This window comes from Cervus canadensis, chromosome 21, assembly GCF_019320065.1.
Source record: "Cervus canadensis isolate Bull #8, Minnesota chromosome 21, ASM1932006v1, whole genome shotgun sequence".
Classification (NCBI taxonomy): Eukaryota; Metazoa; Chordata; class Mammalia; order Artiodactyla; family Cervidae; genus Cervus; species Cervus canadensis.
In genome coordinates, this window is record NC_057406.1 from 53685232 (window position 1) to 53708623 (window position 23392).

The 23392-nt window shown below is 42.6% G+C and overlaps 1 protein-coding gene across 2 annotated transcripts in view; it reads left to right on the plus strand.

Moving 5' to 3' along the window:
* RFX4 (regulatory factor X4) overlaps positions 1-23392 on the plus strand; it is a 173806-nt gene that overhangs the window by 137996 nt on the left and 12418 nt on the right. The window contains exons 14-15 of one of the 2 annotated variants that reach the window (XM_043441490.1): positions 6855-6974; positions 7448-7609. In XM_043441490.1, coding sequence (XP_043297425.1) covers positions 6855-6974; positions 7448-7609 — 282 coding nt within the window. The remainder of the gene's footprint in view (positions 1-6854; positions 6975-7447; positions 7610-23392) is intronic. The other variant, XM_043441491.1, reaches the window with a different exon arrangement.

The window sequence follows — 23392 nt, forward strand, 5'->3', positions numbered from 1 at the left end:
GAATAAAATACTAGCAGATCAAATCCAGGGCAAATTTTTGAAAAATCATGGTTGATGAGTCTGATGCCAAGAATTCAAGTATGATTCTAAGTCAGAAAATTACTCATTACCATACATTACAAATTAAAGTTCTTCCCTGTTAAAGAGAAAAATCATATGAACATCTATAGATACAGAGGGAAAAAATGTATTTGATACAATTCAGCTCTCAAGTATAATTTTTTAAAACTCTTGGCAAACTAAGAACAGAAGGGAATTCATTTAATATGTTAAAGAGTATTTTAAAAACCTGCAGGAAAAAAAAAAAAAGAAACTGAAAAAAATAAAAATAAAAACCTGCAGAAAACAATGTACTAAGTGGTGGAACTTTAGAAGTTTTCCCATTTCAGTCATGAATAAGAAACAAATGCCTTTTAATACTGTTTCTGATAGCTATGTACTGGAGGTGCTAGCAAATGCAATAAGAAAAGGAAATGAAGTGTAAGAATCAGAAAGGAAAACACAAAATTTTCTTTATTTATAGATGTCATGGTGGCTGACAAAAAATAATCTACAAACTAATAGAACAAATAAGAATTCAGGCAGGTTACTGACTTCAATTTCTAAAAAATTCTTAGCACTCTTACCATTAAATAGAAAATAGCTATCTCTATGTATCAGTCTATATGTCCATATCTATATATTGCATTCATAACAGCAACAGAAAGGTGTCCATAAAATAAGTCTAACAAAAATTATTTTAAGGCTTTCAAGGGAAAAATTTTAAAGTATTATTGACATGTACCCTGTTCATGTTTGGAAAAGAATATGTGTGGTGTGGAGATTCCTTAAAAAACTGGAAATAGAACTGCCATATGACCCAGCAATACCACTTCTGGGCATACACACTGAGGAAACCAGATCTGAAAGAGACACATGCACCCCAATGTTCATCGCAGCACTGTTTATAATAGCCAGGACATGGAAGCAACCTAGATGCCCATCAGCAGATGAATGGATAAGGAAGCTGTGGTACATATACACACCATGGAATTTTACTCAGCCGTCAAAAAGAATTCATTTGAACCAGTCCTAATGAGATGGATGAAACTGGAGCCCCCTTATACAGAGTGAAGTAAGCCAGAAAGATAAAGAACATTACAGCATACTAACACATATATATGGAATTTAGAAAGATGGTAACGATAACCCTATATGCAAAACAGAAAAAGAGACACAGAAATACAGAACAGACTTTTGAACTCTGTGGGAGAAGGTGAGGGTGGGATGTTTCAAAAGAACAGCATGTATACTATCTATGGTGAAACAGATCACCAGCCCAGGTGGGATGCATGAGACAAGTGCTCCGGCCTGGTGCACTGGGAAGACCCAGAGGAATCGGGTGGAGAGGGAGGTGGGAGGGGGGATCGGGTTGGGGAATAAGTGTAAATCTATGGCTGATTCATATCAATGTATGACAAAACCCACTGAAATGTTGTGAAGTAATTAGCCTCCAACTAATAAAAAAATTAAAAAAAAAAAAAAAAAGAATATGTGATAAATCACTTTAAATACAATCTTCAAAGAAAATACCCTAGTAGAAAAATGGGCAAAGAATATGAATAGAGAGTTCACAGGAAAATAAATTCAAATGGCAATAATCATATAAAAAGAGGTTGCACCTCTCTAAAAATTAGGGTACTGCAACTTATAAAGACAGTAACATTTCACACCCTTCAGATGGCAAATACTGTGTTGCCTACACTACCAGTAAGATTATGGAAAATATTAGTGAGTAGTTTGGCACTACACATGAGACTTAAGAATGCAGGTGCTCTTGGACCCAGAGATTCTACCTCTGGTCCTAAACACAAGGAAGGCAACAGGTACAAAACAAAAAAAGATTCATTAGAGCCAGTTTCCAATAGTCAAAAATGTAAATAACCTAAATTCCATCAACAGGAGACTGGACAAATAAATCATGCTATAGTTACACAATGGCCATGGCCATTAAACGAGAGCAACGTGTCTTAGTGTGGATAGATCTTAAAAAACCCAAGGTATCAAGTGCAGGTTGCAGAATGCTCTGTAAAATATGGCACCATTTCTATCAAGTTTGAAAATAAAAAACAATATCATTTGCTTTTGTGGATATATAAATGTATGTAGAAATGTGTTTGAACAATAAATGGCAGATTTGAGACAGTGATTAAATAAGGGCGTGCTATGTCAGGGCATGCTATGTCAGAGCATGTTAAGGAAGGGAACACTGGGGCTTCATTTTTATCTTCAATTAAAAAAACTCAAATATGTGAAATGTTAAAATTTTATAAAGCTTGGTATTGAGTACACTGGGTGTTCATTTTAAAATTCTCTCTCTTTTTTGGAGGGGCCTTCCTTTGCAGCATGTGAGATCTTAGTTCCCCAACCAGGGATCGAACCCAAGCTCCCTGCATAGGAAGTGCAGAATCCTAACCCCTGACTGCCAGGGAATTCTCTTAAAGTTATTTATACTTTTCCGTATGTTTGAAATTTTTCAGAAGGAAAAAGCAATGCTTTGATTCTATAAGATGTCATTAACTATGTCATCATATAACAACAATAATCTTTTGTCTGTATCCTAATACCTTTTTCCATAACAGACTCCAATGCTCAATAGCTCTGTAACTTTAGGCAAGTGCTTTAAAATCCTCTGAACCTTCATTTCCCTATGTGTTAATTGAAGATAATATCTTCTTCACAGTGTTGTTGGAAAGTTAAAAGGGCTTAGCACAGTGCCTATGGTAAATGGTCAGTGCTTGCTCATTTGATTCATTTGTCTAACAAATAACCATGGAGCCTCCACTGTGCCTGACACGGTTCTAGACACCAAGTATAGAACAGTGACCGGGAGGGGGAAGGGAGGTAAAAAGACATAAAATTCCCTCCTTTTATGGAGCTTACAATCTAGTGTAGGGAGGCACATAATAAAGATAAATAAGTTCAGTCTATAGAATAGCAGATGGTGTTAAGTGCTAAGGGAAGAAATAAAGCAGGAATGTTAGCTATAATTGCCTCTCTCCTGTCTGTCTTTGATGCTTCTTTCCATCTCCCTCCCCTCTTCTTCTTCTTCTCATCAGTCTTTCTGAATCTCCTTCTTTGCTTTCCTCCCTTCTATTTGAACTGCTCCCATGATCATGACACTGAACTGCTTGTTGCCTAATAATCTTAAGGATGGATTTCTGCTCACCAAGGACACTGTAGCTTTTGTGGAGTCAGTGACTGAGCTTGAAGTTTCCTTTGGACTCAAGGCACTTATCCCAGTGGTGAGTGAGCAGCAATAGCTCTACAAACTTCCCTTGTTTGAAGGATGATTGAAATTACCAGACCAATTGGGTAGCTGATCAGAGTCATTAGGAGGAGAGCTTGAACCCCCAAATCAACACTTCCCCTGGAGTACTGGCCTCCAAGCCCAGCTCTGATATCTTCTAAGAGGGTGATCTTAGTGTCTTCACTTCATCAGATCTTGTTTCTTTATCTACTAGACAGGAGTATTGTGTAGATGATCCGAGGTGCCTGTCTGTGCTAAAACTACTAAATCCATTTTTATTATCTAGGGTTTTCCATTCTAATTTGGTTGCATAATGTCTTTCTCTCTATCTATCCCTGTTGACTTAGAGCCACATCTCAGCAAATACTTCTTCATTGTGGAGACCCTTTGGAACTTTTTGGTATATGCTGCTGTCTTTTGATTTCTTTGACTCTGTGAATGGAACAGTCATCCCATAGGACTTAGAAGGTTAGAATGTTCTAATCTTAGAACATTAATAGCAAAAGTGACCTTAGCCACTGTTCATTAAACTTTTCCTCCTTACGGCACTTCTGTAAAATAGAGTTGACTGTTCCCCTCACAGAGAACCTTATTGCATGATTGATTGAAGAACAGCTTCAGAGTCAGCCAGACTTGGGTTCAAATCCCATGTCTGACACTTAATAACTGTGTGACATTGGAGAGTTAACTTTACCCATCTGAGCCTCAATTTCCTCCATTGTAGAAGGAGGGTATCCCTCACCTCAAATGGTTGTGATGAGGATTAATGCAGTAGTAAATCTCCGGCAGTTAACCCAGTGGCTGCCACAGAGCAAGAGCTCAGTAAATAGCTGGTTTTGTTTCTAACATTTCCAAGGAGCAACTCATCCAAGTCTTACTAAGTCTTACTAAGTAGCAGAGCTGGAGTTCAACCTGGGCGGTTTGATCCAGCCCCACGCAGTTACCCACCACACTCTACCTATGGCTCACAGGACTCATTCCAGGGAAGTGGATGGAAAGTTTAGTTGTGGAAGTCTGCATCTCACAATGACTCAAAAACACCTGAACGTTCTGAATTCCAAATGGGGTCAAAGAACAGACACAGCACCCTGGGAATGGAGGAAGAATGGGGACCAAATTCAGAATGGGGGACATGGTCCTGGAGTTCTGTGGAGGGACTGGAGTAGATGTGCGTGACCTGGGGGCATCTGAGGGCCTCAGAGTTAAGCCAGGAATCTTATTCTGTAGCAGTTCTGGACCAAAAGAATCAATCTACCTGAACTGAAAGGTATTGCGTGTGTGTGTGTGCACACGTACAAAGAAGCCAGGTACAACTAAAAAGGAGAAAATAAATTCCACCTAAGAGGAACCATCCTAAAGCCCCCAACTGGCCCTTATCAACTTATTTCTGAGACCTGTAAAAGCATAACACCCAGCTCACATGGCCCTTCTGAGGACCAAATTCTTTAGTCTTCCCATCTATGCTATGAGGAAACTGAACCGGATGGATCTGTAGGGGAAAGGGGAACAGAGTTTTGGAACCAGACCAACCTGAGACCAATCCCTGCTTAATTCCAATGGAGAGGCTCATTTCCTCATCCATAAGAGAGTATAATGGGCTTCCCAGGTGGCTCAGATGGTAAAGAATCCACCTGCAATGCTGGAGACCTGGGTTTGATCCCTGGGTTGGGAAGATTCCCTGGAGGAGGGCATGGCAACCCACTCCAGTATTCTTGCCTGAAGAATCCCCATGAGCAGAAGAGCCTGGTGGGCTGCAGTCCATGGGGTCATAAAGAGTCAGACACGACTGAGTGACTTAAGTACAGCACAGTTCAGTTCAGTTCAGTTCAGTCGCTCAGCCATGTCCGACTCTTTGCGACCCCATGAACTGCAGCATGCTGGACCTCCCTGTCTATCACCAACTCCCAGAGTCCACCAAACTCGTGTCCATTGAGTCGGTGATGCCATCCAACCATCTCATCCTCTGTCGTCCCCTTCTCCTCCTGCCCTCAATCTTTCCCAGCATCGGGGTCTTTTCAAATGAGGATAATACCACCTATCTCACAGTTTGTTGAAAGAATGAACCCTCTGTTAAGTGCTTAGCAAGGTCCTTGGCATATAGTGAGCATTCAATAAATGTGTGATGACAGTCATAGTGGTGTTGAGGATGATGATCAGATCATGAGATAAATAATGCTGGGGAGTCTCAGAAGGCCTCTAAAAAAAAGCAAGGGAAATGGGGAAAGGAGATGTCAGTGAGAAGTGCTGGACACTTCACAGGACAGCAGGATATCCATGTGGAGATGTCCCTTTGAGAGGTGGAAACACGGGACTAGAGATGAGGGCTCGGCCCCTCTCTCTGACCGCAGACATGCATTCCCTCCCACATGTGGACCCATGTCCATGGAGGCAGCACAACATGCAAGAAAAGAGGGTTTTGAAATAATGTATGCTGTTATCTTGAACAGCTTGACTTTGCAAAACAGAAATAAAAGCACCTACTTTTACAAGGTGGTTATAGAAATTGAATTACTGAATATAATATTTTGAGCACAAAGACTGACACATTGGAAAAATCTTTCAAAATGATTGTTCATATCCCTTTTTACAAAATAATCTACTCCAAGTTTAAGATGAAGACTACTACTTGAGGATACCAAATCTTTTCAAGCAATACCTTTTGTAAACATCATGTGGTAAACAGAGTCTCAGAAACACTCAAGGAAATAATTCATTTGTTGCTAACTTAGAACATCGATTATGCTCCTAGAATTATGTCACATACATTGGTAGACACCAGTGAGTTAGAAGACAAAGTCCCTGCTGTGGATATCCTTACAGTCTAGTTAGGGAAATAAGAAGCTTGTGGAACAGAGGAAAATGCAAGACACTATGTCCAGAAATGCTGAACAAAGTGAAGAGTGCCTGGACAAGGATGAGGACAGTGTGAGTGGAAGAGCTCAAATGCATTTTGACAGATGGCTCAACAGGTGCCATTTTTGATGACATCCTATTAATAAATTGAGCAAGGAAGAGTTCAGTTCAGTTCACTCAGTCATGTCCAACTCTTTGAGACCCCATGGATTGTAGCACGCTAGGCTTCCCTGTCCATCACCAACTCCTGGAGCTTACTCAAATTCATGTCCTAGAGTCAGTGATGCAATCCAACCATCTCATCCTCTGTTGTCCCCTTCTCCTCCTGCCTTCAATCTTTCCCAGCATCAGGGTCTTTTCCAATGAGTCAGTTCTTCACATCTTGTGGCCAAAGTATTGGAGTTTCAGCTGCAGCACCAGTCCTTCCAATGAATATTCAGGACTGATTTCCTTTAGGATGGACTGGTTGGATCTCCTTGCAGTCCAAGGGACTTTCAAGAGTCTTCTCCAACACTTAACTTTATGCTAAACCCCAGGCTAGGAGAGGAGAGGGCAAAGGAGAGCAACCTCTGACAACAAGGTCATTCGTACCTGAGCGGGAATGAGGGTCTGGTCCAGGTGGTCAGAGCACCACTCAACGTGTGGTCAACCAGACCAGAGGGCACCGCTGAGCTGAGGTGGCTTACCTTCCACTTGGATCTCCTCTTACCAGGGTCTTTTCATCTGATTCACTTGATGTTTGATGACTACGTGCTGTACCTGTTAGAATCGCTGCACTGCCAGGAGCGGGCCAACGAGCTCATGCGGGCCATGAAGGGAGAAGGAAGCACGGGTAAGCGGCGCTTCACTGGGGCGCGCCCTCCTTCTCACACTGACTTGTGTCCTTACGTCTGCGCTCTGCGTTTCCTCAGCTCCGCACCCCAGAGAGTTCAGTTTTGGTGAACAGGTCAGACGGCGGGAAACCAACACTGTCTTCTCCTTCTTGAGAGTGGGCATGTGTGTACGCAGGAATTGCCTCGTGTGCCACCATGCTGATGGGAAACCATCAAAGATTTTAATCAGAGGAGAGACATGATAGGGGCTTCCCAGGTGGCAGTAGTGGTAAAGAACCCGCCTACCAGTGTAGGGGATACAAGAGATGTGGGTTGGATCCCTGGGTCGGGAAGATCCCCTGGAGGAAGAAATGGCAACCCACTCCAGTGTTCTTGCCTGGAGAATCCCATGGACAGAGGAGCCTTTTTAAAAGTCCCTTAAGGGTAACTTGCCTTGACCTTTGGCTCTAAGAATCCACCCTTCTTCCCACAGCAGAAGTCCGAGAAGAGATAATCCTGACAGAGGCTGCCCCGCCAACCCCTTCACCTGTGCCGTCATTTTCTCCAGCAAAGTCTGCCGCGTCGGTGGAAGTGCCGCCCCCCTCCTCCCCTGTCAGCAACCCATCGCCTGAGTACACTGGCCTCAGCACTACAGGTAATGAACGTCCATCCGAGGCTCTGAGCAGGGAGATGATGTGTAAAGCCAGAGCTCTATGGAGAAACATTCTCCCTCCAGCGCCCTCCCAGAACAGTGCCAACATCTGAGTATCCTCCTGGATTTATCCATTTATTCGTCTGCTCATATTCCTAATGCTTCTGTTTTCAAGTTGGCAGATTAAGTACATCTCCAGATTCCCCCACCAAAAAAGAGAAACTAAGTCACTGACATGATTGAAATGATATAAAACATAGAACACAGACATTCTGGGAAATGAGAAAGGGTTCTCCATGAACCAGAAACTGAGAGGTATCTCTGGAAAGTGGGGAAACAGGAAGCTATATGATAAGCTGTGGCAGTACTAAGGTAGGTGGGGCAGTAAGCAAGGTTCAAACTGATGCTGTGGGTCCCCAAGGAAGGGGAGAGTCCATCTAGCTGTGGAGACCTCACAAGGGAGGCGGTTTGAGCTGACACTTGATTTTAACTGATAAAGGTATTACAGAAGGGCCTCTGGGCAGAGGACAGTGTATGCAAACGCACAGGGGCAGGAAGTGTGGGACCCTTGCAGGGGATGATAAACTGTCTAAAATATGGGCGGTCATGAAGGCTTGTCATAGGCCTGGGAAGGTAAATTCGAGTCCCATCCCATAGGATATTGCATGCCAAGACAACGTTTGAAAATGGAAGAAGTGTTACAAGGATAATCATAGCTAGTTGCTAATATCTAAGTGTTACTTTACCATGAGCAAAGGACCCTCAGCATAATTGTTTCACTCGATTACAAGGTAACTATTGTCCCATTTTCTGGAGGAGGAAAAGTAAAGGGTGGAAAAGAGTTAAATTCCCGGTCCCTGGCAAGCAACAGAGTCAGCAGTTGCCATAAACAAATTTATTCATTCGGTCATTCAGCAAATGTCCTAGCTCTCAAGACTTGTGGAAATGATATATTGTATGTGGAATATGCAGTAAGTGTGAGGTAATACATAATAATGAACAGAGTGCGTGTGTGTATGGGTGTGTGTGCGCACCTCCAGGTTTTCTCACGTGGTTAGAAACATGGGGATTAGATGAGGTAAGAAAAGCCCAAGTGCTTGGTTAGCAGTGCAGTGCTATCTAGACAGAAGCGGTTACCGTTTGGATTGCCTACAAGATGAGGGCTGCGGCCAAGCGGGCTGTAGGAGTTCAGAGAGAAGAGCAGACCCTGCCCATCCCACCAGAACCCGGGGCAGGCAGGAGGGAAGTCTTCGGGAGAGGGGTGAGACTCAAAGGCAGCCTCGAAAGATAAGAAGGACTCAGCTAACAGAAGAGTGAGCGCATAGGAATGACAGGCAGAGACAACTTTCTGCTGGATGGGCCTGGCTGAGGGTGGGGCAGGCGAAGAGACCAGCCTGTGGAGTGGAGAGCTTGGTCAGTCTGTGATAATCATTCATTATCTTTCCCTTTTTGTTTCTAAAATATTTACTTGGCTGTGTCAGGCCTTAGTTGTGGCACGCGGGACCTTGGTTAAGGTGCACGGACGCTCTAGTCGTGATTTGTGGGCTCAGTAGTTGTGGCACTTGGGCTCTCTAGTTGTGGCAAGTGGGCCTAGTTGCTCTGCAGCATGTGGGATCTTAGTTCCCTGACCAGGGGTCAAACCTGCCTCCCTGGCAATGCAAGGTGGATTCTTAACCACTGGACCACCAGGGAAGTCCCTCATTATCTTTTCCACCCAAACCTGCTCTTCCATTCTGCCATTTGCCCAAGTACCAAATCTGAGAATCAGCTCTCCTCTCCCTCAACTCCTCCTGGATTAGATAGGGTAGGCTAAGCCACTGTAACAGACCCGAACATGGCTGGAGTTAACACGATGGGAATCTGTTTCACACAGGGTGTCTAGTCAGAAAGGAGGCTGTCTTTAATACAACCATTTGGAAATGCATGTTCCTTCAGTGTGGGGCTCCACCATACCCCAGGGCATTGCTTCTCAAAGTGTGGTCCATGGACCAGTGGTATGAGCATCACCTTGGAACTTTTTGGAAATGCTTGTTATCAGAGCCCATCACAGACCTACTGAATCAGAAAGTCTGGGTGGTGACTTTGCTGGTGGTCCAGTGGCTAAGACTCCATGCTTCCAATGCAGAGGGCCCAAGTTCGATCCCTGGCTAGGGAACTAGATCCCGAACACCACAATGAAGATCAAAGATCCCAAGTGCTGCAACTAAGACCTGGATCAACCAAGTAAATAAATAGATTTTTTTTTTTTTTTTTAAAGAAACTCTAGGGTGGGGCTCAGCCATTTGCTCAAGAAGCCTCCAGGTGATGGTGAGGCTGACTAGTTTGAGGACCACTGGCCTTGGGCTTTGTTAAGTCTGCAACCAGCTGAGAGAAATGGAAAGTGGATCTGAAGGAGGAAAAACCCACTCACAGAAGCCCTGGCCTGAAGGCAGCACGTGCCACTTCCCCTTACATTCTCTCAGGGAGGACTTTGTCACATGGCCTCATGCACCTGCACACAGAGGTGGGGAATGTGGACAGCGAGGCCCCAGGCGGGAGGAGGGACAGATTTGGGGGAGACAGCTGGCATTCGCCTCCACATCTCCCACCGCCAGTTGTTCTAACCCAGACGTTGACCCACCATTCCTTCCAGCCCACTGCTGCCGCCAGGTTCAGGCCTTCCCCACCCCTCATGGGCATCCACAGTGACTCTGGAGCTGGGTTCCCTCCAGGTTAGAATCTTGCTCCAGACCCTCATAGTATGGGCTTAGTTACATCGCAGTTCCAATTAAAATACACTGGGAACAAAATTATGTGTTTGTGAAGATCAAATATGATGAGACTGTCGTGTTTAGGTAGGTCCTGTCTTTTATCTGTTCATTCAGTCACATGTCTGTCCATTTATCTATTCATTTATCCAATAGATACAGTGGATATCCAATAGATATTTTTTGGGGCTCCAAAATCACTGCAGATGGTGATTGCAGCCATGAAATTAAAAGACGCTTACTCCTTGGGAGGAAAGTTATGACCAACCTAGATAGCATATTAAAAAGCAGAGACAGTACTTTGTCAACAAGGGTCTGTCTAGTCAAGGTTATGGTTTTTCCAATGGTCATGTATGGATGTGAGAGTTGGACTATAAAGAAAGCTGAGTGCTGAAGAATTGATGCTTTTGAACTGTGGTGTCAGAGAAGACTCTTGAGAGTCCCTTGGACTGCAAGGAGATCCAAACAGTCCATCCTAAAGGAGATCAGTCCTGGGTGTTATTGGAAGGACTGATGTTGAAGCTGAAACTCCAGTATTTTGGCCACCTGATGTGAAGAGCTGACTCATTTGAAAAGACCCTGATGCTGGGAAAGATTGAGGGCAGGAGGAGAAGGGGACGACAGAAGATGAGATGGTTGGATGGCATCACCAACTCAGTGGACATGAGTTGGGTAAACTCCGGGAGTTGGTGATGGACAGGGAGGCCTGGCGTGCTGCGGTTCATGTGGTCACAAAGAGTCAGACACGACTGAGCGACTGAACTGAACTGAACTGATCCAATAGATATTTCTCAAGTGACTTCTGTGAGCTAAACACTTCAGAAGTTGGTGACACAAACAGGTGAACTGTGGTGCCTGCCCCGGGAGTTTATTGTTAGACGTCAGGGTTCTGATGGGGCGTCCCCTGGTAGCTCAGCTGGTAAAGAATTGGCCTGCAACACACGGGACCCCGATTCAATTCCTGGGTTGGGAAGCCCCCCTGGAGAAGGGATAGGCTCCCCACTCCAGTATTCTTGGGCTTCCCTGGTGGCTCAGACAGTAAAAAATCCACCCGCAGTGCTGGAGAGAGACCTGCATTGGGATCCCTGGGCTGGGAAGATGCCCCAGGGGAGGGCATGGCAACCCACTCCATTATTCTTGCCCGGAGAATCCCCATGGACAGAGGAGCCTGGCGGGCTACAGTCCATGGGGTCACAAAGAGCTGGGCAGGACTGAGGAACTAAGTACAGCACTGGGTTCTGACGAGCAAGACAGTAGTTATAACGGAACAACTGCTGAATTGGAAGCAGGTAAAGAGTTACGGATCACAAAGCAGGGCCTCCAGCCTGTATGTGAAGGGCCTGGGGAACCTAATAATGAGAGAAAAGGTATTCCAAGCAAAGGCTTGGAGGCAAGAGACAGCATGTCCTTTTCAGGGAACTTCAAGTATTAATATGCATCCCAGGAGACTTTTGTTTAATTCTTTCCCAAATGTTTCCAGAGCCAGAGCTACTCAGAGAGGAAATGAGCAGATACTTAAAGCCTATAAGGGGCCTGCCCTCTTTTCCACATTGCCGGGGACAGAAAACATGCTGGCCATCCCAGTGGCCCTTCGTCAGGGACAGTTCAGGAGACTGGGTCCTTCAGAGGAGTGATGGAAAGCAGGGTTGTCCATAACTGGCATTAGATGGAGCAGTGGTTTCACTTTGGGTCCAGAGCTTGAGACGGTCCTCGTCTTCAGTGGAAATTTAGATGTGAGCATCGCCACATTTATTTACGTATGTGTGTGCTCAGTCATGTCCAACTCTTTGCGACCCTAGGGACTGTAGCCCACCAGGTTCCTCTGTCCACAGGATTTCCCAGGCAAGAATACTGGAGTGGGTTGCCATTTCCTTCTCCAGGGTATCTTCCCCACCCAGGGTTTGAACGTACGTCTCTTGTGTCTCTTGCGCCTCCTCCATTGCAGGCGGATTCTTTACAGCTGAGCCACAGGGGAAGCCCTTATTTACGTAGATGCACCTCAAATCACATTTCATTTTCTACTTTGAGGATGAAGAATTTGACTCCCTCCCACCTCCCTCCCATTTTTCCCTCCACAGTAGGTTGTTGTAGTTCCTGCTTAGAAGGTTCAGAAAGAAAAGTTGTGCAGAAAAGAACAACTTTATCCACTGAAAATAAAAAGGGATGAGAACTCGAGCACTGTTCAAGCTCTGCTGCTGCTCAGGGGTTCTTTGGAGGCTGGAATCAGGGGTCTCCTGCCTCACTCAGGAAGGGCAGTGAGAGCACCTAGAAGCCACTTACCTGAATGATCCTGCCGGTGCACACCCCTCCCCCCGCCACCACCGCCTGGCAGACAAGCACGTCAGTCAGCCAGTGATAACATCCATACTTCTAAAATCAACAGGGAAATTATGCAGATGGGAACAGCTGTGCATTATGAAGCAGAAACAATTTGAGTGGAATCTTTTGGCCAACCTAGCAACAGATCAAACAAGAAGACTCCAAGGCAGTAAGGGGAAGGAGGAGTGTGAAGGAAAGACTTCTAGGATCTCATCATCTTTCTCAGCCAGCTCGCAAGTCTGCCGCTGGCTTTCTTTGTACTAATGTGGAGGCCTCGAGGTATGGCAGGTGTGATAGTCAAAGGCACAGGAATATCATAAATGTGTTGAGAGATTTCTGTGCAATGTGTTCAGGCGTCGTAAAAGTAGCTTCTTAGAAACACAAATGTGAAACAGGTTCTCCTCAGATGACTGTAACCTTTGAAGATTTTGGCACATTCCAGCTTTGTTCTCAGATATCTCCAGGGGGCATTAAAAATGTCATCCTGTATAAAACTATCTGTAATATTTTTCTCAAGTACCACTTTTGAAATACTCCATTGCTAAATTGGACTGGACCTTGGCATGCATTGTGGCTCATGGTCTTGGAAGAACCACAGGCATAATTTCCTAACAACATGTATGGTTTTATAGATACTATAATATAAAGCACGAGTTGTCCATGGTATACACCTGGATATTAGGAAATCTATTACAGTAGGCTTAAATTTAGGAATTTGTGTATTTTTTGAACAATATTGTACATTGGAAAGCAATTATTAGAAATCTTTTAAAATGCATTTGTCATGTTTTTTTTAAACTCAGCATATGGTTTTCATGCTCAGTTAATTTTTATTTCTATCTTTAAATTATTGCTTGATTTATATACTATTACTTTCCAAAAAGTGGTTAACAATTTTAAAAAAAGCAAAACCATTTTGTTTTTAAAAGGACCCAAACCAGGAAGCAAGAAGAAGTAAAAAAATTAAACAAAACAACTCTTGGCTGAAACAGCTTATTAACATCTTAAATGAAATTTTGTGTGATTCAGTGACTCTGTTGGGCTTCCAGCACTCTGAATATCATTGCTCAGATGAGGTACATATTATCAAGTTCAGCTCCTTGAGTGTTAGAGCCAATCAGGTGTTTGCAGGTCTTCCACAAACCAGCATCTCACAGTTGATGGACACTTCCTCCTTTTTTCAGTTGTGAAAAAGAGAACAGTATTATGTCTGCTTGGTGAGCACAAAGAGAACATTAATTCATTGCACATAACCTTTGGGGGATCCTTTGATACAAGGAATACAAAGTAGTGTGAGAATGAGCTATGACTCACTAGGAAAGCCACATCCCATCTATATCTGTATGTAGTGCTCTGTCCATCCCTATACAGATTTCTAAATAAGCTTTTTAGAAAGATTTATTTATGTATGAATTTCTGGCTGTACTGGGTTTTCACTGCTGTGCCCCGGCCTTCTCTAGCTGCAGCAGGCAGGGACTGCTCCTCCTTGCAGTGCACAGGCTTCTCATTGTGGTGGCTTCTCTTGTTGCGGCTCAGTAGTTACGGCACACAGGCTTAGGTGCTCTGTGGCGTGTGGACCAGAGATGGTCCTGTGACGGACCTCCTGGGCCAGAGATGGAACCTGTGTCCCCTGCACTGGCAGGTGGGTGCTCAACCACTAGACCACCAGAGAAGCCCTAAATATGTTTTAAGATGGTATTTATTCATTGTTTTTAAAAGTCAGAGGGGAAAGGAAAGGCATATCAGGCACCTCGAATTGCACCTGATGCACGGCCAGTTTTGACTGGGTATGTCAGAGTCTATGGCAATGCCTTGAGAGACTGTGTAAAGGGTTCCATTTTAACAGATTTCCACAAGGCAGAATCAAGCCCATTTATCCTTTCTTTTCCCCCTAATGTTGGTGGCGTGCCAGCTCCCTCATGACCCAGCAAGGTTCAGAAACCTTAGCTTACTTTAAGGAAAACTGGCACGTCTCCTCTTGAGGAGCATGGCAGGTGGTTCCAAACTGAGCAGCCCACTTAACATGACACTGGGCTGCAATTCTTGACTGTCTTTAAAAGCAAAATGTTAAGATCCCACTCTCTCCAGGTCAGGCCACCAAAGGATTCTAAGAGCTCGTTTATGATGTCATTTTAAGTATGCCCTCTTTCAGCAATGACAATAAAAGTTAACTATTAAACTCATGTTTTCAACTTCCCATCATGGGTTCCCTACAACACAAAACCAGCAAATTAAATCACTGAGATGCTAGGATGCCTAAAGAAGTAGAGGCAAATTCCTCATAAATAGCCCTAACTGTAGAACATCTGGCCTGCCCAGCTGCATTTTCTCTGCATCCGTTGAGGATGTAACAAAGATAACAAAAGCTCAGTTATTCTGAGGGAAGCCAAAGTGAGTGGGAGCTGGTGGTCACCGCAGCCCCGCCACAGAGCTGCATGACTCACTCACAGAACTCAGAACTGTCCCTGCCAGTGAATTCCTCCTCTTCCATCCCTGTTGCTTCCTTTTCTCTAAAGCAACAGGATTAGGAAATAGAAGCTGGCATTGAAAATAGATTGTTTAATCTGCCCCTGACTTCACACCACCGAGGTCTTGGCTTCATGTTGGGATCTTTAGATTTGTTCGTTCATTCATTTGGTCATTCAGTCACAAGTAATTCCGTGTCTAATCTGTGCCATGTCCTAGGGTACAAAAGTGAAGAAAAAAAAAAAAAAAAACAGGTGCAGTTGCTGTCCTCATGATACTTATATTCTAGTGGGTAAAAGAGTCAATATGGAAGTTAAGCAGCAGGTAACTATATAATTTCAAACAGTCGTAAGTGCTATGGGGGCATCATCTTAGTTGGGTGGTCAGAGGAGGCCTCTCTGAAGATGTGACATTTGTCTGAGACCTGAAGTGTCACAAGGGGCTAGCCACATAAAGACTGGGGAGAAGAAAAGATCACTTTAGGTAGTAGAGAACAGCACGTGTATGGGTTTGAGGCAGAAAAGCGCCTGGCATAATGAGGACTGACTGATGGGTATAAATGAGGGGGAGGGTGCAGGAGAGGAAGCTGCAGAGATGCACAGGGGCCAGGTCATGAACCAACTTATCTCTCTGGGAGCTGATTCATTTGCTGCCCCTGATCGGTTTTGTCAGTCTCATTTAGGCCATGGAACTATTGGTAATGTGTAATTCAAACAGATGAGCTTTTCAACTTAGAAAATATTCTCCTTAAGCACAACTACCTTTAGGATAGATGGATGATAGCCAGTGGGGGTAGAGCTAGATGTAAAATCTTTCTCTTCTCAGTTTTGAATGTTATGGGAAATGTTTGTTTAGTGTCAAATACTCTCAAGCAATCCTATCCAAATAGAACTTTCTGTGATGATGGGAACTCTTTTTTTTTTTTTTAACCTGAGCTGTCCAAAACAGTAGACACCAGTTACTTGGGGCCACTGAGTAACTGAATGCAGTCAGCGCAATGAAGGAACTGAATTTTTAATTGTATTTAATTTTAGTGAATTTAAATTCATACTGGCTATTGTATAGGGCAGGCAGCTCTAGAATCTAGATGTACTTCTAGGAGCTTATTTCTCAGGAGGGTACTAAGAAAGGCTTGAAAAGTGAAAAGTGAAAGTGAAGTTGCTTAGTCGTGTCCGACTCTTTGCGACCCCATGGACTGTAGCCTGCCAGGCTCCTCCGTCCATGGGATTTTCCAGGCAAGAGTACTGGAGTGGGTCGCCATTTCCTTCTCCAGGAGATCTTCCTGACCCAGGGATTGAACCCAGGTCTCCCACATTGTAGGCAGATGCTTTACCATCTGAGCCACCACGGAAGCCTCAAGAAAGGCTTAGGTTGGCCCAAAACCTGAGCAACATCTGTGATGGTTCATAGAATCCTTGTGGGGAAAAGGTTCATATGATTTAGTCTAAGACCTGAAGGGAGGGTTTGACCAGATAGACTAGGAAGCAGTTTAAATGTTCACAAGTCTGTACTGGAGTCACAACTTGTGATCTGTAATGGCCCCGAACATGTAAAACGCATGATAGGAGGCAGTGTTTCCTAGAGGCTTGCTGCTCAAAGTGTGCTCCATGGACCAAGAGCATTGTCATCATTTCAGTTCAGTTGCTCAGTCGTGTCCGACTCTTTGTGACCCCATGGACTGCAGCACATCAGGCTTCCCTGTCCATCACCAACTCCCGGAGCTTGCTCAAACTCATGTTCATTGAGTTAGCAATGCCATTCAACCGTCTCATCCTCTGTCATCCCCCCTTCTCCTCCTGCCTTCAATCTTTCCCCAGCATCAGGGTCTTTTCCAGTGAGTAAAAAATATTGGAGTTTCAGCTTTAGCATCAGTCCTTCCAATGAATATTCAGGACTGATTTCCTTTAGGACTGACAGGTTTGATCTCCTTGCAGTCCAAGGGATCACTTAGATGCTTGTCATCATTTAGAAGCTTGTTATACATGCAGAATCGATGGCTCAACTCCCAGTCTCCCAACCAAATCAGATTTGCATTTTAACAAGATCTCCAGTGATCCAAATGCACATGCAAGTGTGAGAAGCAATTGTTACTGTTGGGTTCAGATCCCCCTCTGCCACTCACCTGACCAAGTTTTGGGCCTCAACTTTCTCACCTGAAAAAGGCGGTAATACTGCTTTCTTCAAAAGGTTGTTGTGATGATTCAGTGAGTCAATATATAAAAAGAAACTAATGTGAGGCCTTGTCTATGTTGGATGATCATTCATTCATTCATTCATTAACAAATTCATTATTGATTTCCTATTTTCTTCTAAGCTTTCTCCCTGTCCCGAGGCACCCCCTTTTTAAAGCAACGCCTTTCAAGAAAAAAAAAAAAACCATATAAAAAACTCAGGGAAGAAGAATGTTATATTGAGGATGGGAATGAAGGAAAGTATTCCTCTCCAGTAGTCACAATATTATCACATGGACAACAACTATCATTACAGCATTCTCAAATCCTATAGGATCTTTAGAGGATTCTCAAAGATCAAGGATGTTCATCACTATTCTCAGACTTTTAATTAGAGGTGGTGGACCAGGGAGGGGAGAAGAAGAGAAAGATACGGAAATTAGACAAACAGGGAAGGTTCGTTATTGTTTTACCAACAAATAAAAAGCATTAGAGCTGTCTTAGAAATGAGACACAAACTGTTAACTGCGCAGATTTTCTTTTATTAGTTTCCTTAAGAAGCAGTAGCAATTCTCACTGGAGGTCCCACCGGTAGGAAAGGGAATGCAAGGGGTGTTCTTTTCTGCTCCCTAGGCAGAGAGGGTTTCTCACCCAAGCCAGTAGGTGTTAATCTGCTTAAGCCTGCCTGAGTGGATCTGTTAGCTTGCTGGCACATGGCCATTTAGGGGTTTTGTTTCCCAGACCACAGGAGCCCATTTTTCCAAGAGTTCCACTAGCTTTTTGTTTGATAACGTCTATTTCTAGCAGCATTTACTCCTTCAACAACAAATTCAATGGAACAAAAATTTACTGAACACCTACTATTTGGCAGACCCTCTGTTGGGGATACAGAGATGAATAAGGAGCAGTTGCCATGCTCCAGAAACTCACACAAAAGTAACTTCTGCATTCTCTCAGGTGATGGCTATTCTCACTGCGTCTTCCTACTGCTTGAGGGTGGGTGGGGGCAGAAAATCCTTCGGCGTCCTTGGTTGCCCCTCTTAAATAGCCACCGACCTCACTGTGCTCTCCTGAGGGCCCCGGGGCTTTAAGGGTTAATTACTTGCTTGCTGTGGCTGGTTCATTGTTTGCCCAAACTTCTCACCCCCTCCAATTCCATTTCTAATTGTGAAATTTGCTTCATATATTTTAATAATGCTTTTCTTTTCACAGAGGCAATATACATTCTTTATAGAAAAATACAGATAAACCAAAAGAAGATAGAATATTAAAATCGTTCTCAGCAATAACCTGTTTTTAATAAAAAGCGTACTTAAAATTATAAGTTATATAATTTTATATGAAGTTCAAAATATAGAGGAGAGCAGTCACCCATAATCCAATCATCTGAGACACGGGCATTTTGTTTTCATTTTTTTCCTTCCAGTCTTCTTGCAATTATTATAAATGACAGCTAGCATACAGCCTGCTAAAGTCATTATCTTTGTGGGGGGAAATATGGTATGGATGTCTAAACGAGGAAGGGGTACTTTTAGCTGTACTGGTGGATAAGGATTTTGTGATTTTGCAGAAAGACATGAGTTTAGAAGTTTACTCACTGTTAGTTAAGTCACTGTTGCTATTCAAACATTTCATCCCTAATGACAGAATCTGACCCAAGAAACTTGTCTTCTTTGGAATCTGAAATGGGAAATAAAGAAATGTTTACTTTAATAAAGTCTGACTTCCCCAGTGGTCCAGTAGTGAAGACACCATGCTCCCAATGCAGGGAACCAGATCAGGGAATTAAGATCCCACAGATGGCATGAAGAGGCCAAAAAAAAAAAAAAAAAAAAGTCTGATAGAAGAATACCTGAGTTCATAAGAGTGCTTGAATAACATTAAAAGCCTACCACGTGCCAGGCTCTTTGACATATATTATCTCAGTTAATCCTCATTACAGTCATATAAGATAGGTGTATCTATTCCTAATTTACAGATGATGAAATAAAGGGATATAAAATTTAAGAGGCTAGCTCAAGATCTGACAACCAGTGCGTGGCAGAACTAGGACCTGGAGCAAAGAGACATTATGGTAGAATTCCACTTTTAAATGAAAACCTTTCCTTTATCTTCCCAGAAGAATTTCAAGATAAAAATGGTCTGCTGCAGAAAGTACAAGATTGGAGGACCAAACATTTCTCTTTTCAGTTCAGTTCAGTTCAGTTCAGTTCAGTCGCTCAGTCGTGTCTGACTCTTTGCGACCCCATGAACCACAGCACACCAGGCCTCCCTGTCCATCACCAGCTCCCGGAGTTTACCCAAACTCATGTCCATTGAGTCGGTGATGCCATCTAACCATCTCATCCTCTGTCGTCCCCTTCTCCTCCTGCCTTCAATCTTTCCCAACATCAGGCTCTTTTCAAATGAGTCAGCTCTTCGCATCAGGTGGCCAAAATACTGGAGTTTCAGCTTTAACATCAGTCCTTCCAGTGAACACCCAGGACCGATTTCCCTTAGGATGGACTGGTTGGATCTCTTTGCAGTCCAAGGGACTCTCAAGAGTCTTCTCCAACACCACAGTTCTAAAGCATCAATTCTTCTGCACTCAGCCTTCTTTATAGTCCAACTCTCACATCCATACATGACCACTGGAAAAATCATAGCCTTGACTAGACAGACCTTTGTTGGCAAAGTAATGTCTCTGCTTTTTAATATGCTATCTAGGTTGGTCATAACTTTTCTTCCAAGGAGTAAGCATCTTTTAATTTCATGGCTGCAATCACCATCTGCAGTGATTTACTTCACCTTAAAAATGACCTCTGTTTAACAAGTTCTTTAGTCTTCCATGTGCCTAAAAGGAGGTGTCTAATCCTATTCCCAGTACCTTTCAAAATCGGTTTAATCATTTCTATTGTATCAACATTCTAACACTTATCAGAAATTAAGTTGATGAATTTATTATCACTATTAGTGATTTCTTAAATTACCCTTTTTTATTCTCACCATCTCATAAAGTTCCTAAGCCTCTTGAAGGTTTTAAATTTTGTCAGGTTCTTTCCCCAATCCCTAGCACTTTCAAGGTATCCAATTAAAAAGCAAATTAATGGAGTTAATAGTATGTATGGACTAGGTCAACATTAAGGTCACTGTCTAATAATCTTCAAAAAGACTTGGGTAGGTGGAGCCCAATAATCTCCTTACGTTTGTTTAAAGCAATTTGTTGGATCCTTAACACCTGTTGAGTTTAGTGTTGAGAAGTTATTCAGAGAGCCCATTGGAGCTACATCGCCCAAGCTTTTTTTGTCCTCTCTCTGCTCTTCAATCTTTTTTTCTTCTTGTTTTCCCTTTTTCTTTTTAAAAAATTTGTTTATTTTAATTGAAGGCTAATTACTTTACAGTATTGTAGTGGTTTTTGCCATACAGTGACATGAATCAGCCATGGGTGTACATGTGTCCCCCATCCTGAACCCCCCTCCCACCTCCCTCCCTATCTCATCCCTCAGGGTTGTCCCAGTATACTGGCTTTGAGTGCCCTGTTTCGTGTATCAAATTTGGACTGGTGATCTATTTCACATATGGTAATATACATGTTTCAGTGCTATTCTCTCAAATCATCCCACCCTCACCTTCTCTCACAGAGTCCAAAAGTCTGTTCTTTATATCTGCGTCTCTTTTGCTATCTCGCATAGAGGGTCATCGTTACCATCTTTCTAAATTCCATATATATGCATTAATATACTGTATTGGTGTTTTTCTTTCTGACTTACTTTACTCTGTATAATAGGCTCCAGTTTCATCCACCTCATTAGAACTGATTCAAATGCATTCTTTTTAATAGCTGAGTAACAGTCCATTGTGTGTATGTACCACAACTTTCTTATCCATTCGTCTGCCGGTGGACATCTAGGTTGCTCCCACATCCTAGCTATTGTAAACAGTGCTGTGATAAACACTGGAGTACATGTGTCTCTTTCAATTCTGGTTTCCTCAGTTTGTATGCCCAGCAGCTGGATTGCTGGGTCATATGGCAGTTCTATTTCCAGTTTTTTAAGGAATCTCCACACTGTTCTCCATAGTGGCTGTACTAGTTTGCATTCCCACCAACAGTGTAAGAGGGTTCCCTTTTCTCTGCACCCTATCCAGCATTTATTGTTTGTAGACTTATTGATAGCAGCCATTCTGATTGGCATGAGATGGTACCTCATTGTGGTTTTGATTTGCATTTCTCTGATAATGAGTGATGCTGAGCATCTTTTCACGTGTTTGTTAGCCATCTGTAATTTCTTCTTTGGAGAGATGTCTGTTTAGTTCTTTGGCCCATTTTTTAAATTTTTCTGGTATTTAGCTGCATGAGCTGCTTGTATATTTTTTAGATCAATTCTTTGTCAGTTGTTTTGTTTGCTATTATTTTCTCCCATTCTGAAGGCTGTCTTTTCACCTTATAATCTCCTTTATTGTACAAAAGCTTTTAAGCTTAATTAGGTCCCATTTGTTTATTTTTGCTTTTATTTCCATTACTCTGGGAGGTGCGTCATACAGGATCCTGCTGTGATTTATGTCAGAGAGTGTTTTGCCTATGTTTTCCTCTAGGAGTTTTATAGTTTCTGTCTTACATTTAGATCTTTAATCCATTTTGAGTTTATTTTTGTATATGGTGTTAGAAAGTGTTCTAGTTTCATTCTTTTACAGATGGTTGACCAGTTTTCCCAGCACCACTTGTTAAAGAGATTGTCTTTTCTCCATTGTATATTCTTGCCTCCTTTGTCAAAGATAAGGTGTCCATAGGTTCGTGGATTTATCTCTGGGCTTTCTGTTTTGTTCCATTGATCTATATTTCTGTCTTTGTGCCAGTACCATACTGTCTTGATGACTGTAGCTTTGTAATATAGTCTGAAGTCAGGCAGGTTGATTCCTCCAGTTCCATTCTTCTTTCTCAAGATTCCTTTGGCTATTCAAGGTCTTTTGTATTTCCATACAAATTGTGAAATTCTTTGGTCTAGTTCTGTGAAAAATACCATCAGTAGCTTGATAGGGATTGCATTCAATCTGTAGATTGCTTTGGGTAGTATACTCATTTTCACTATATTGATTCTTCCAATCCATGAATATGGTATATTTCTCCATCTATTTGTGTCATCTTTGATTTCTTTCATCATTGTTTTATAGTTTTTGATATATAGGTCTTTTGTTTCTTTATGTAGATTTATTCCTAAGTATTTTATTCTTTTTGTTGCAATGGTGAATGGTATTGTTTCCTTAATTTCTGTTTCTTTCTTCTCATTGTTAGTGTATAGGAATGCAAGGGATTTTGGTGTATTAATTTTATATCCTGCAACTTTACTATATTCATTGACTAGCTTTGGTAATTTTCTGGTGGTGTCTTTAGGGTTTTCTATGTAGAGGACCATGTCATCTGCAAACAGGGAGAGTTTTACTTCTTCTTTTCCAATCTGGATTCCTTTTATTTCTTTTTATTCTCTGATAGCTATAGCTAAAACTTCCAAAACTATGTTGAATAGGAGTGGTGAGAGTGGGCACCCTTGTCTTGTTCCTGATTTTAGGGGAAATGCTTTTAATTTTTCACCATTGAGGGTAATGTTTGCTGTGGGTTTATCATATATGGCTTTTATTATGTTGAGGTACATTCCTTCTATGCCTGCTTTCTGGAAGATTTTTATCATAAGTGGATGTTAAATTTTGTCAAAGTCTTTCTCTGCATCTATTGAGATAATCATATGGTTTTTATCTTTCAATTTGTTAATGTGGAAGAAATATAAAATCTTAACAGACCCATCACAAGTATGGAAATCTAAACTGTAATAAAAAATCTTCCAACAAACAAAAGCCCAGGACCAGATGGCTTCACAGGTTTCACAATTTTTCTACCAAAATTTAGAGAAGAGCTAACACCTATTGTACTCAAAGTCTTCCAGAAAATTGCAGAGGAAGGTAAACTGCCAAACTCATTCCATGAGGCCACCATCACCCTAATACCAAAATCAGACAAAGATGACACACAAAAAGAAAACTACAGGCCAATATCACTGATGAACATAGATGCAAAAATTTTCAACAAAATTCTAGCAAACAGAATCCAACAA